Raw genomic sequence first — 12,479 nt, forward strand, 5'->3', positions numbered from 1 at the left:
ACGGTGCCACCCCCGCAGAGAGATGCCCAGGGGCTCCTTTGGACGCCACATACATGACACAAGCCGTGTGGCTAAAGATTAACCTTTATTATCAGGTGAGCCAAACTGCGCACAAGCCCAAGCCGGGATCAAGCCTGCTTTGTGCCAAGTGCTGGGAGAGCCCAGGAAAGCCAGGCCATGGCAGAGCTTTCCATCCTCCCACCGCAGCAGGAGGTCCCTGCTCCTGTGCATTCCTGGGCTGAGCCCTGGCAGGTCTCACACTGTGTCAGGCTGTCTGATGCTTCCTGGGGGACTTTTGGGGTCAAAGAGGAGGTTGCTGCACCTCACAGCACAATGCAGTGCTGCTGGGCTTGCTCAAGCACGCAGGAGGGTCTTTTTCCATTCCTCTTAGGACTGCTGTTCTCCCTGTTCAGGGCTTTGCATCAGGGTTGCAAGGGAAAATGCAGAAAGCTTTTGTTCCCTGTTTCTAAAACCAGTTGAAGGCATGTGGCAGGGAGCAGTAATAGTTGCCGTTGTCTTCATGGCGGATGGATGCGATGATGAGGATGCAGGCATTGCTGGCAAGGTCTTTGGTAGCAGAGAAGCGGTCGGGAATCTTGGCAGGCTTGTGCTTGTCTTGCTCGGAGTTGTAATAGAGCAGATATCTCAGGGAGTGCCCCAGGCGCTGCTGGTACCAGGAGATGCCAAACTCACTGATATTGTACTGAGGGCTCAGGGTGCACGACAGCCGAGCAGTCTGCCCGGGTAGCACCGACACGGAGGATGGCTGGGTCAGCATGGGCTGAGCCCTGGAAGCTGCGTGCACCAAGGATGCAGTTACTGATGGCCTGAGCCATGTCCCCCATCACCCTCAGCCCAAAAATGTCCCCCTGCTCCCTTGAGGCAACCCCATTACCCAACCTCCACCCTGCTCATCACACCACACAGCCCTGGAGCAAAATGGCCTACTCAGACTAATATCCCAGGACTTGTACAGCCCAGTCCTGCCTGCCACCCCACAGTGCCCCCCCAGACAGCAGCTAGCTCAGGCACACCACCCTTACCTGTCCTCACTGTCCCCACCAGGAGCAGGACTACGAAGCCTAGGGCCATGGCAGGAAGCAGAGGAAGGGAGGCTGTTTCAGAGAGGGTCTGCAGCGCTACACGAACGCAGGTTGCTGTGCCGCTGGCGCCAGTGAGGCGTATGTAAATGACACGGGGCTTGGGGACTCTAGCTCCCTGTGTTGCTCGCTTTGCTGCAGCTGGGCTTCAGGGAGGGGGCTCGAAGCAGTGGGGCGAGAGCTGAGCATTGCGACCCACCGCCCACCTTCGCCCCAGGCTAGGACATTTCCTCCAGGTGTACGGATGCATGCACAGCCCACCCCATCACCCTCTGCCCCAGGCACTGGGGTATGGTGGGGAGGCATCACTGACCATCTCTCCTCTCTGATGGGAGGAGCAGAGAGGTTTCCCTGTGGTCTTACACTCAGACCTTTTGCCTCGGGCCCTCTGCCACGAGGTGTGCAGGAGGCCAGGAGCCTGAGCCACACCATGCCAAGGATGCCCTGTGGTAGCAGCAGGCTGCTGGCTCTGCTGCCACCAGGGAGAATGAAAGACAGGATGTGCCAGAGCCCCCCGGCAGCTGTCTCATGGCAGTAGCAATACAAGGAAGGTTGCTGCTCCCTTCCTCACGCAGCTCCAGCGCTGTGACAAGAATGACTGCCCTGCACCACGGGCTTGGAGCTGCCGACGGTGCCGAGAGCGCTGCCTCTTTACCAGGGCTGCCTCAGAAACAGCAGCCACTGGCAAACACGCGGGGGTAGCTGCTGAAGTCACCTGCCAGAAGGCATTTCCCAAGGGAGCCAGTGCAGCCAGACACGGCTGCAGCACAGCTGGTGCCTTGTGCAGAAAGACAGCAGACTGTTACAGCAAAAGGCTGCCAGACTCACTGGGCGTAAAGCCTCTCCTTTCTGTAACACCCATCACAGGGCCCAGAGATGCCACATTACACAGCCAGCCACAGTCAAGGGCTGGCCTCCCCCCAGCACATCTCTGCACCCTCCAGCCGCCAGCCCATGGCACTCCTTCACAACAGGGTGGTCAGCAGGCACTTTGCAGTGTCCCATAACCAGCGCCACCTGCCCTCCACAGGCAGGCTCAGCCCCCTGCGACATCACCATGCAGGGATAGCCCCTTTCCTCCCCTCTGCAGCACCCAGCCCTGCTCCCAAGGTGTCCCCAAGCCAAAGGTGTCTGCAGGTTGTTCCTGACATGACTGCCCTGTGCATGCTCTGGGTGTGAGGGAAAATGGAGCGCTGAGGCAGAGCCCTTGCTTCATTAAAACACCCCAGCACCATGTCTCTGGCACAGGCAGATCCTGAAGAGGAAGCACTACCATCATTCAAGGATGTGATGCAGCAAGCTGGACACCTGCTTTGCTGTGCCACGCTGCAGTGCTCTGAACAAGGGCTGGTGCGCCCAACGGCTCGTGTATTTTTTCTGTGTTCTCTATCAGTTGGTCTAACAAAAGCAGTTACCCGCACAACCTTGCCCAATTTACTGTGACACAGCCTCCCTTGGGAGCAGTGAGGGGAAAATGACAGTGAAAGGCGGTGACTGGGGCCATCAGAGCAGCTATAACACAGATGCCACAGAGTGCATCCCAGGGTCCGCACCTGCAGTGCCATGAAGTAACAAGGTGCCAGCTAGACCTGATGGGACTGTACAGCACCTTGCACAGCTGGGCTGCAGGGGCTGCTGCAGTACAGGAGGACAGCAAGGGCTGTTGCACACCTGCCAGGAGGACATGGAGCATATAGGTGCCATACAGCAGGCCCTGCACATGCGGTGAAGCCTGGCTGTGTCCCACCTGTGCCCCTCCAGGCAAACCTGCTGTATCAGCCTTATTAGAGCCAGCCTACAGCAGGCAGCAACGGCTGCACAAGACCAGCTCCAAAGCCCATTCAAAGCTAGGGCTTTGCCTTGATGTCTTCTGGCCTTGTGAAGCCCTGCCATTGCAGCATATCAGCAGCTTGTGTTTCATGCAGCCAGGGCTCTGAGCCCATGCAGGTATGAGCATGCTGCAGACACAGCTCCAGCTGTTGCTCACCAGCACTCCCCAGACTCTGCAAGGTGGTAACAAGGTGAACATGAGTCACCCTGCATGTGTGTCCTAGGTGAGGAGTGTCACACATACGCCCTGTCACCAAGCCCCGAGCAGATCAAGTCCATGGATTAGACAGAGACTGTGAAACAAAGACCCACCAAGGCAGAAGGAAATCACCTCCTCATGCAAGCAGGGGCATTTTGGAGAAAGGGAATTTGTCCACAGAGCAGTAAGCACTGGATGTGCAGTACATCAGCACTGTTACTGGTTCCCACCATTCAGGTCCTCCACATCTGCTGACCAGCCCAGGGACATGATTTCATCCATATATCTCAGCATCTCCACAGGAAAAGGGGGTGATGCTACAGGGCCCCCTAAGCACTGCTGCAGGATCACGTGTCCAACAACATTCATGCACCAAATGGAAGATGCAGCTGGTGGATAAACCATGCACATCACACTGACAGCCCAGGGGTGCAGGAAAGTAGCCAGCTGTGCAAAGTGCAAGAGCCAGTACAAGCCCAGCCCCACGCTCACCCTGTTCTGCCAGCTTTATTCCGTCCTGTGTGAGGTATGAGAGGTGCTCAGTGAACAGAAGGAACTCACCCAAACAAAGCAGATTTTATCCCAGATTGGCACATCACTGACCAAGCACAGCTACCCCTGTCAGGCCAGGGCAAAACATGGACCAGAACTTAATGCTGCACCACCCCTCATTTGCTGCTAAGCCCTGTGGCTTCCTCCTGCTCTGCAGTGCAGATACAGCTGCTGTCCTGACAACTGCCCACAGCTCCTCCTGGGCTGTGAAGCCATTACCTCTTGCTCCAGAGTAGAACCAGGGCAGGCAGGGTCCTGAGCAAGGTTTTTCCAGTGGCATCTGACCATCTCACAGAGGAGACCGTGGCTGCCCTTGCAGCAGCGCTGGGTTCAGCTAGCAGGGTGGGCAGATCTGGCACCATCACAGCCCAGACGAGCTGCAGGACAAATGGCGGGGGAGGAAACACCAGAAGACTGCAAAAATCTGAAATTCAGAGCAGCTGGGACCACATAGAGCAGGCAGCCTTCCCAACAGTTTGTTGTTTAGCCCAGTCCCTGCTCTACCCCCCCCCCCCCACTTCCCAGCTGCAGGAGGCTCAGGAATCTGCACTGGCCAGGAAACCTGGCTGCTGAAACCACAACAGCATCAGCTGGAAACACAGCCACTCCCCTGGGCTCTCCAGCAGCTATCATCACCACCATCAGGCACTTTGTCACCCCCATTGTCTGCAGGACAGGACTCAGCACGAGCAGCCCCCACATCACAGACCTGGGCCCCCGCCAGAGGAGAGCAGCTCTGGGAGAGGCATGCTAAGCACCACGTTTGTTACAGTGAGGTACGGAGGTACATGGGGAAAGCACCAGCTTTGTCTCAGCTCTGGGGGCCAGCTGGTCACCTGGACCATCTTCATCACCACCAGGTGGTGGCCCCATGAGGGGCAGGGAGGGACATGGCACCTTGATACACAGCAATGCCCAGTGGTTAGGGAACAGGGCAGGAGAGCTCTGCCAGGGCACATCAGCATCTTTTGCCTCATCTGTTTAAAAAAAGGGAGATCTTTAACCCCTACACAATGAATCATGGAGGAAAGCCATCCCAGCAGAGCTAAGTTAATTGCAGGGCAGGAGGCAAGGATGCATTTCCAGCCTTGCAGCTCTGGGGAATCACTGGAGGGGACTCTGCTTATCTAGACACAACCAGAAGAGCCACGGGGCAGAAGTGACAGCTGCCAGCACAGCTCCTCTGCTCCTGGCTGTGCAGGAAGGGTTCCCTTGCTCAAATCCTGGCCCATGGCTTCAGAGAGCCAATATCTGTGGCTGGTGGGAGGGAACGAGCAGACCCTGTCCTGGCCTTGCCCAGTTGGCAGAGAGCCTTTGCCTGACCCCAGACACTTGCAGCTGAAGCCACCAGACACACATGGTCCTAAGCCTTTGCTCCCTGTGCTATTTGAATTGGATCCCCAGCTCTGACTACTGATGTGCATCAGCCCTGGGGATTTCTGTCATGACAAAACTTGGTGAGACTTCACAGCCAAAGTGTCCCCTGGTGACTCAGCCGCGATCTCCAGCTCTTCCCCCTTGTGACCAGGACAAGTTTGTGGAAGGGGACCAGCAAGGTCCAGGGTTCACTGCTTTTTCCTACTCATGTCTGATGAAATGAAGTTGAAGGACAGAGACACTTCATGAATCAGAACCATTTTCCCCAAATCAAAATGTTCATCCCCACTCCTAACCTGGAGCATTCCCATCACCAAACACAGCTGTAATATGGCAGCTCAAAGCCCTGCTGATGGCCACATGGGGATTCTACCTTCGCTGGCCACAACTTTTGCTGAGAAGTGGGCACTTCTCAGCCACCTGCTGTGCCTCCTGCCATGTCCATGGGGCCCCTGGATTCAGGGTGACCACACTCATATCTCAGGTCTTATTCCCTGTCTGCAGCCAACTGCCAAGAGATGGTGAACCTGCAGTGCCACATCCTGATCCTCACGGCTCACCTGAAGAGGAAGTGTCAGTGCAGGCCTGAAGGTGCAAGTGCTCCTGAGCAGCAGTCACCAGAGGGACCCATAGAGTCACCCATAGAGAAGCAGCAGAGGATAACAAACAAGTCACACGGGCATCCCAGGTCATCCCAAAACACAGGTAAAGGGGCAGCAAACCTCCTCCCCTCTAGACCTGAACAGATTTTCTTCAAAGTGTAACTTGCCAAGGAAAATACCTCTAAACCCCACAGGCTCATGCTGGCTGCACAGGGGCACATTGGATTTTCTTCACATCTCTCTCCCTCCAGACTGCATCAATCTTCTGGATGAAACGGGCACCCTGATGAACCTGAGCAAAGTGGAAAATCCTGCATCTGAATTCACCAGTAAATACCCATGGGAAAGGGAACACTACATCCTCATCAGTCGTCCATAAGCAGTTCAGCCTCTGCGCCAAGGGTCTGCTTTGGGGGGAGCGTGTGTCACACACCATTTCAAGTAACTGTCCCACATGCCAGAAAAACCCTGTCACCTCCTAGAAACAAAGATGCAGCTTCGGAGAAAGGCTATATTCAGCAGTCACTTGGACACAGCACAGTAGCTCTGAGGAGGCAGAAGCCAGCTCAGATGAGGAGGTAGAGCTGAACCTTGTGTTTGTCCGGGGTGGCTGCTCTGGGGGAGGGGGAGCCTTTCCTGGGCAGTGCCACCTGCCCCCGTTACAAACCTCACCTTCAGTTTTCAGCTAGAAGAGAGATCAATCCATTTCTCCCATTCTGCTAGCCGGAGAAAGCTCTGAAGCCACCTGCTATGAGCCCTTGCTAGAGAACATAGGGAAACACTACCCTGACCTAGCAGGTAAGAGCCAGGTACCCACCTCATCTCCACAGAGGAACTGGGGGTGCAGGCATGACTCCTCTCCCCACCACAGCCCTTGTACACCATCCGTGGGACTGCCCTCTGCATTCCACTATGCCCCCTCACAACACTGAGCTTCAGGACTGGTTATGGCTGTGGGTAGCAAGTGAATTCAGGCAGCAAAGAGAAGGGACAAGCAGAAGCCAGAGCTGGTTTGCAGAACCCCTCCTAGTTAGTGTGACAGCAGGCACCTGCTGCCCTCCCACCGCACACCAGGCACAAGCCCACCCAGCTTGGAGGGGTCCAAAGCAAAGAGGGGACATTTCCTTGGAACAAACTGGGAGGGAAAGACAACAGGAAAGATCAGGAAACCCAGAAGTCTCTCTCCCAGGCTGTAGTGTCACAGGTTGGCATAACATTGCTCAGCACATCAAGGGGCAACTGACCAATGCAGAAGGAAAACACCCAACTCTGGAGGGGATCACTCCACAGATTGGCTGCAGAAGCTCTCAGCAAACATCCAGATGAGAGACCAGTGGAGGAGGGGCTCCTTGCGGAAGAGGGCTCAGCCCCTCACCAGCACCCCAGCCAGGCCCACCTCACAGAGCAAGAAGAGCTCAGAGCTCAAGGGCACCTCTAGATGAGGAACAGACCCATTGCTGGTCACAAATGCAGCACAGCCACCACCAAGGCTCAACCACCATGCCATACTGCCCAGGTGCTCACCCCCAGCTCAGCAAGAATCCTCTGCTACATAGCTCCTCTTCCTGGGATCCCACTGCTCCTCTCAGAGGTTCACACTACCACATCCAAAGCTGCACCCTGACAAACCACGCAAATGCAGCACCACAGCCAGGCACAAGCAACAGCCTCCTGCTTCAAGGGGTCACTCACATTGCCATGGCACGGCCTGCACTCCCGAGTGACAAGAAACTGCACTTCCTTTCAGCTCACCTGCACTGGCAACCAGAGGAACATGCACCTGCATCACTAGATGAGTCTGCCTTCAACACCATCACCACACTAGCAGTGGCCTTGTAGGGACTGTCCACTGCAGTCACCAGGAAAAGGTGTTCAAGAGACATCCAGAGCCTCCACATCTGCAGAAGCAGCATTGCTAGCACTTAGCCAAAATGGCTCAGAAGACAGCACACACCTGCTGCAGGTGCTCCTGATGGTTCTCCTTAACAGCTTCTCCAGCCAGACCAGCACACACCAACATCAGTCTAGTATTTATTTCTTAAAGGGAGTTAGTTAAAACAACTTCATTACAGTGCTTCTTCTCTGCTCACACTGGGGCAGCTCAGCACAGAGCCCTTGGGCTTTGAATCTCTGGCATCTACTTTTTCCCTTGGCTGTGTCTCAGGAGAGCACGAGGCACCCCAGATAAGGCCAGGCACAGCTCAGGACGTTATCTACCACCAAGAATTTAGGTCTTGACATTTAGAAGGGGCAGGACTTTCAACACCAGCCTCCAGTATCTGCTGCCAGCTTTTACCATCTAGACCTGGATTTCCTCACAGATCCAGGCAAGGGGCTCAGAACTTGCCCAATATTCAACAGCCAGGGGTCAGCAGTTAACAGATTAATTCTGCCATGAAAATTCAGTGGTTAAGCCTCTGGAAGTGTCATGGTTTCACTGCAGTGCCACTAAAACTCCAGCTGAAGCCTCAAAATTCTCTTTCACACCAACATGAGGAGCAGGGTCTCCTGCTGGAGGCCAGTCTGCAGGCAGCACTCATGAAACTGTTCTGCTATAGTAACTCTAAGAGCAAAGCAGCTCCAAACTTAACCTGATGCTGGTGATCTTGATAAAAGCCTTAGCAGGTTATGCAATGTTAAGTAAGATCAGTTAACTGTATCTGAGTCACACAGCCAGACAGGTCATATTTTCTTAGCTCTGGCGTTGGAACAGCTCTTCAGGAAGAGGTTATCAATGGAAAAACAATTTGTTACTGAAAATACTGTAGGACACATCTCCCATTACCTCTCTCCAGCCCCTCCTCTGCCTGGAGTGCAGCCAACCCAGTCTCAGCTCAGCTGTGGATCTGCTTTTGCCAAGTCATGCAGGCACAGTCCTTGCCAGGCTGCACCTCCTGTTTGCAGGAAGTAACAATTGTACCTTGTTCTCTAAGTGGCTGATACTATTAACATTTTGGTAGCTTAATTTTAGCTTGAGAATTAAATAAAGAACATGGACAAGTAATAGATCCAAATAAACTCCTTTATTTCTCTGTAATAAATACAGCACTATCTGAATTCCAAAGTCCCACAGGTCCAACCACTCCTTTCTCTCCCTACTAGTCCAGAAGTGAATTACCACTAAAAAAGACTCCTGTCTGGTCAGTGTGTTCTCTCCAGCTCGCCCCCTGTCCATCCTTCTACTCCCTGCAGGCAGCAAGGCTCTACACCAGGTTCCTCTTCCCTACAAGGGGGTAGATTCTTCACAGGAGAGAAGAAACACCTACAGGTGAGAAAGCACAAGTTCAGCATTAGGTGCATGTTCCAGCAGCTGGAGTTAATAAAAGCTCTCTTACCCAAGGTGGCCAGATCAAGACATAACTACTGACTGAAGGACCACAATCCTGATCACAGTCCCGATCTGCTTTTAACAGGTGCAGCAGGAATTAGAGAATCAAGTAGGGAAAGCAGCAGGCTTCCCACACAGCAAGAGAGGAACCTCTAAGAGAGTACCTACAGCCTCCTCACCTTCACAGCAAAACGGTCAGGATCATTTCTCCTGCCCTTTCCAGTTCCCTTCTGCATTCCAGGAGACAGGAGAGGCAGATCTGCTTCCTATTTAAAGCCTTGAAGGGCACTATAACCTCAACAGATTGCTTCCGCAACCTTTGAACTTCTCTCGGGTATTCTCCTGGCAGCAGTTCCCTCACTGCCCAGCCCTCCTGTGGGGACAGGGCACAGACTCACCATTGCTATACTTGCACTGCTTCAGAGCCTCGTTGAAGCCCTCACACAAGGTCAGGTCTCTCTGGTTGGTAGCACATTCCAGGAACTGCTTCATCTCATAGTGGCAGGGTCCATAGGGTGACTGCTGGTGCACGGGCTGCTGCCTGGGCTCCTACAGGCAAGGACCTGGTTAGGGAAGGAGGCCTGGGGGCAGAGGCACCTCCTTCAGCAAACGCAGCGGCCTCTCCTTACCGCCTCGCAGCAGGAACGGCCCTGTCACCTTGGGCCGCTTGTGCCTCTGTCCTCCACCCCACAGGTCAAGCGGCCCTCGGAAGCACCGACGGCCCCCGCTCCCCCCGACGGCCCCCGCCTGCCCAGCTCCCGCCGCACCTCCTCACCCCCAGTCCCGCAGCCCACCGCCCGCCCCGGGCCCGCCCCGCAAGGGCAGGACAAGGACGCCAGCCGGGGGAGCCCGCCGCCAGCCCGGCCCCGCTCACACCTGGGCAGGAGCCGCCGCCTTGGCCGGTTCGGAGGAGCCGCCGCTGAAGGCGCCGGTGAGGGCGCTGCCCACGACGTGTCCCACGGCGGAGCCCACAGCCACGCCCGCCGCCGTGCTCGCCATCTGCGCCATCAGCCCGGGCTGTGCCGGCTGCGCCGCCGGCACCGGGGCCGCTGGGGCCGGGCTGCGGAGAGGAGCGAGTCAGAGAGCGGCAGCCGGGCAGAGACGCGACGCGACGCGACGCGACGCGCCCGGCCCGGCCGCCCCCGGTACCTGGCGGGGGCCGCTGCCGCCGCGGGCCGCCCCACACTCCTACCGCCGCGCGCCATCGCCGCGCCTCGCCCGCCCCGCCCCGCGCGCCGCCTTAAGAGGCGCCGCCGCCGCCACGTGACGCCGCGCGCATACTCGGCCGCAGCGGCCGAAGCCGCCAGCCCCGCCCCTCCGGGGAAGGCGGGGCCTTCCGTCTGCCGGGCGCATGCGCGGAGAAGGGCAGGGCGGCCCAGGGCACCTCCCGCTGCACCCCCGCGACGTCGGTGCCCCGGCCCTGCGCTGCCCGCCGCCGCCAGAGGGCGCCCCCGCCCCACGGGGCCCAGACCCGATCGCAGTCCCGGTCCCGATCCTGGTGCCGGTCCCGATCGCAGTCCTGATCCCGATCCCGGTCCCGCTCCCGATCGCAGTCCCGATCCCCGTCCCGATCCCGATACTGGTCCCGGTCCCGATCGCAGTCCCGATCCCGATGGCAGTCCCGCGGGACCCGGTCTTGATCCCGGTCCCGGTCCCGATCGCAGTCCCGATCACGATCCCTGTCCCGGTACTGATCCCGATCCCAGTCCCAACCGCAGTCCTGATCCAGATCCCGGTCCCGATCGCAGTCCCGGTCCGATCCCTGTCCCGATCCCGATCCCGGTCCCGGTCCCGATCGCAGTCCCGATCCCAATCGCGGTCCCGATTCCGGTCCCGATCGCAGTCCCGGTCCCAATCCCGGTCCCGGTCCCGATCCTGGTGCTGGTCCCGATCGCAGTCCCGATCCTGATCGCAGTCCCAATCCCGATCGCAGTCCCGATCCTGATTCCCGTCCCGATCCCGGTCCCGGTCCCGGTCCCGATCCTGGTCCTGGTCCCGATCCTGGCCCCAATCCCAGTCCAGATCGCAGTCCTGATCCTGATCGCAGTCCCAATTCCGGTCCTGATCACAGTCCCGGTCCCGATTCCTGTCGTGATCCTGATCCCACTCCCAATCCTGGTCCTGGTCCCGATCGCAGTCCCGATCCCAATCGCAGTCCCGATTCTGGTCCCAATCCTGGTCCCGGTCCCGATCCCTGTGCTGATCCCGATCCCGGTCCCGGTCCCCATCCCGGTCCCAGTCCCGATCGCAGTAGTGATCCCGATCCCAGTCCCGATCCCGATCCCGATCGAAGTCCCGATCCCGATCCCGGTCCCGATCACAGTCCCGATTGAAGTCCCGGTCCCAATCGCGGTCCCAATCCCGATTGCAGTCCCAATTCCGGTCCCGATCCCAGTCCCGGTCCCAATTCCTGTGCTGATCCCGATCCCGGTCTCGGTCCCAATGCTGGTCCTGGTCCCGGTCGCAGTCCCGATCCCGATTGCAGTCCTGATCCCCGTCCAGATCCTGATCCTGGTCCCGATCGCAGTCCTGGTCCTGATCACAGTCCTTATCCCGGTCCCGATCACAGGCCCGATCCCGATCCCCGTCCAGATCCCGATCCCGGTCCCGATCGCAGTCCTGGTCCCAGTCCTAGTGCCGGTCCTGATTGCAGTCCTCATGCCGATCACAGTCCCGATCCTGGTCCTGATCGCAGTCCTGATCCCAATCCCGATCCCAATTGCAGTCACTATCCCGATCACAGTCCCGATCCCGATCCCCGTCCCAATCCCAGTCCCGGTCCTGATCCCGGTCCTGGTCCCGATCCTGGTCCTGATCGCAGTCCCGATCCCGATCGCAGTCCCAATCGCAGTCCCAATCCCGATCGCAGTCCCAATCCTGGTCCCGATCGCAGTCCTGATCCTGATCCCCGTCCCTGTCCTGATCCTGGTCCCGATTGCAGTCCCGATCCCAATCCCGGTCCCGATCCCGATCGCAGTCCCAATCCTGGATGTGATCGCAGTCCCAGTTCTGATCCCCACCCCGATCCCGATCCCGGTCCCGGTGCCGGTCCCGATCCTGGTCCTGGTCCCGATCGCAGTCCTGGTCCCGATCGCAGTCCTGATCCCCGTCCTGATTGCAGTCCCAGTCCTGATCCCCGTCCCAATCCCAATCTTGGTCCCAGTCCCGATCCCGATCGCAGTCCCGATCCCAATCCCGATCCCGATCCCGGTCCCAATTGCAGTCCCGATCCTGACTGCCGTCCCGAGTCTGGTCCCGATCCTGGTCCCAATCCCGATCCCCGTCCCGATCCCAATCCCAGTCCCGGTCCTGATCCCGTCCCGATCGCAGTCCTGATCGCAGTCCCAATCCCCATCTGGGTCCCGATCGCCGTCCCGATCCCGGTCCCCATTGCAGTCCCAGTCCCGATCCTTGTCTTGATCCTGATCCCAGTCTCGGTTCCGATGCTGGTCCCAGTCCCGATTGCAGTCCTGATCCCAATCGCAGTCCCT

At 57.7% G+C, this 12,479-nt stretch overlaps 1 protein-coding gene across 3 annotated transcripts; it reads right to left on the reverse strand.

Moving 5' to 3' along the window:
* Positions 1-78: 78 nt before the first annotated feature.
* CHCHD10 (coiled-coil-helix-coiled-coil-helix domain containing 10) lies at positions 79-10,270 on the reverse strand. 3 transcript variants are annotated; one of them, XM_072880400.1, is made up of 4 exons: positions 10,138-10,270; positions 9,865-10,048; positions 9,387-9,537; positions 79-795 (listed from the first exon to the last, which is right to left on the reverse strand). In XM_072880400.1, exons 1-4 carry the CDS (start codon positions 10,191-10,193, stop codon positions 467-469), a joined length of 720 nt encoding a protein of 239 aa, XP_072736501.1. In that variant the 5' UTR covers positions 10,194-10,270; the 3' UTR covers positions 79-466. The 3 variants fall into 3 exon arrangements, with proteins under 3 accessions (XP_072736501.1, XP_072736503.1, XP_072736502.1); XM_072880401.1 differs by lacking the exon at positions 79-795 and adding an exon at positions 8,664-8,922; XM_072880402.1 differs by lacking the exons at positions 9,387-9,537; positions 9,865-10,048; positions 10,138-10,270 and adding an exon at positions 1,044-3,874.
* Positions 10,271-12,479: the final 2,209 nt, after the last annotated feature.

Source organism: Ciconia boyciana, chromosome 15 (genome assembly GCF_034638445.1).
Source record: "Ciconia boyciana chromosome 15, ASM3463844v1, whole genome shotgun sequence".
Classification (NCBI taxonomy): domain Eukaryota; kingdom Metazoa; phylum Chordata; class Aves; order Ciconiiformes; family Ciconiidae; genus Ciconia; species Ciconia boyciana.

Coding starts and splice junctions, on each gene's coding strand:
- CHCHD10 (XM_072880400.1), bottom strand. CDS start 10,193: ATGGCGCGCGGCGGTAGGAGTGTGGGGCGGCCCGCGGCGGCAGCGGCC. Junction 10,049..10,137: donor GCGGCAGCGGCCCCCGCCAG/GTACCGGGGGCG, acceptor TCCTCTCCGCAG/CCCGGCCCCAGCGGCCCCGG. Junction 9,538..9,864: donor AGGCGGCGGCTCCTGCCCAG/GTGTGAGCGGGG, acceptor CCTTGCCTGTAG/GAGCCCAGGCAGCAGCCCGT.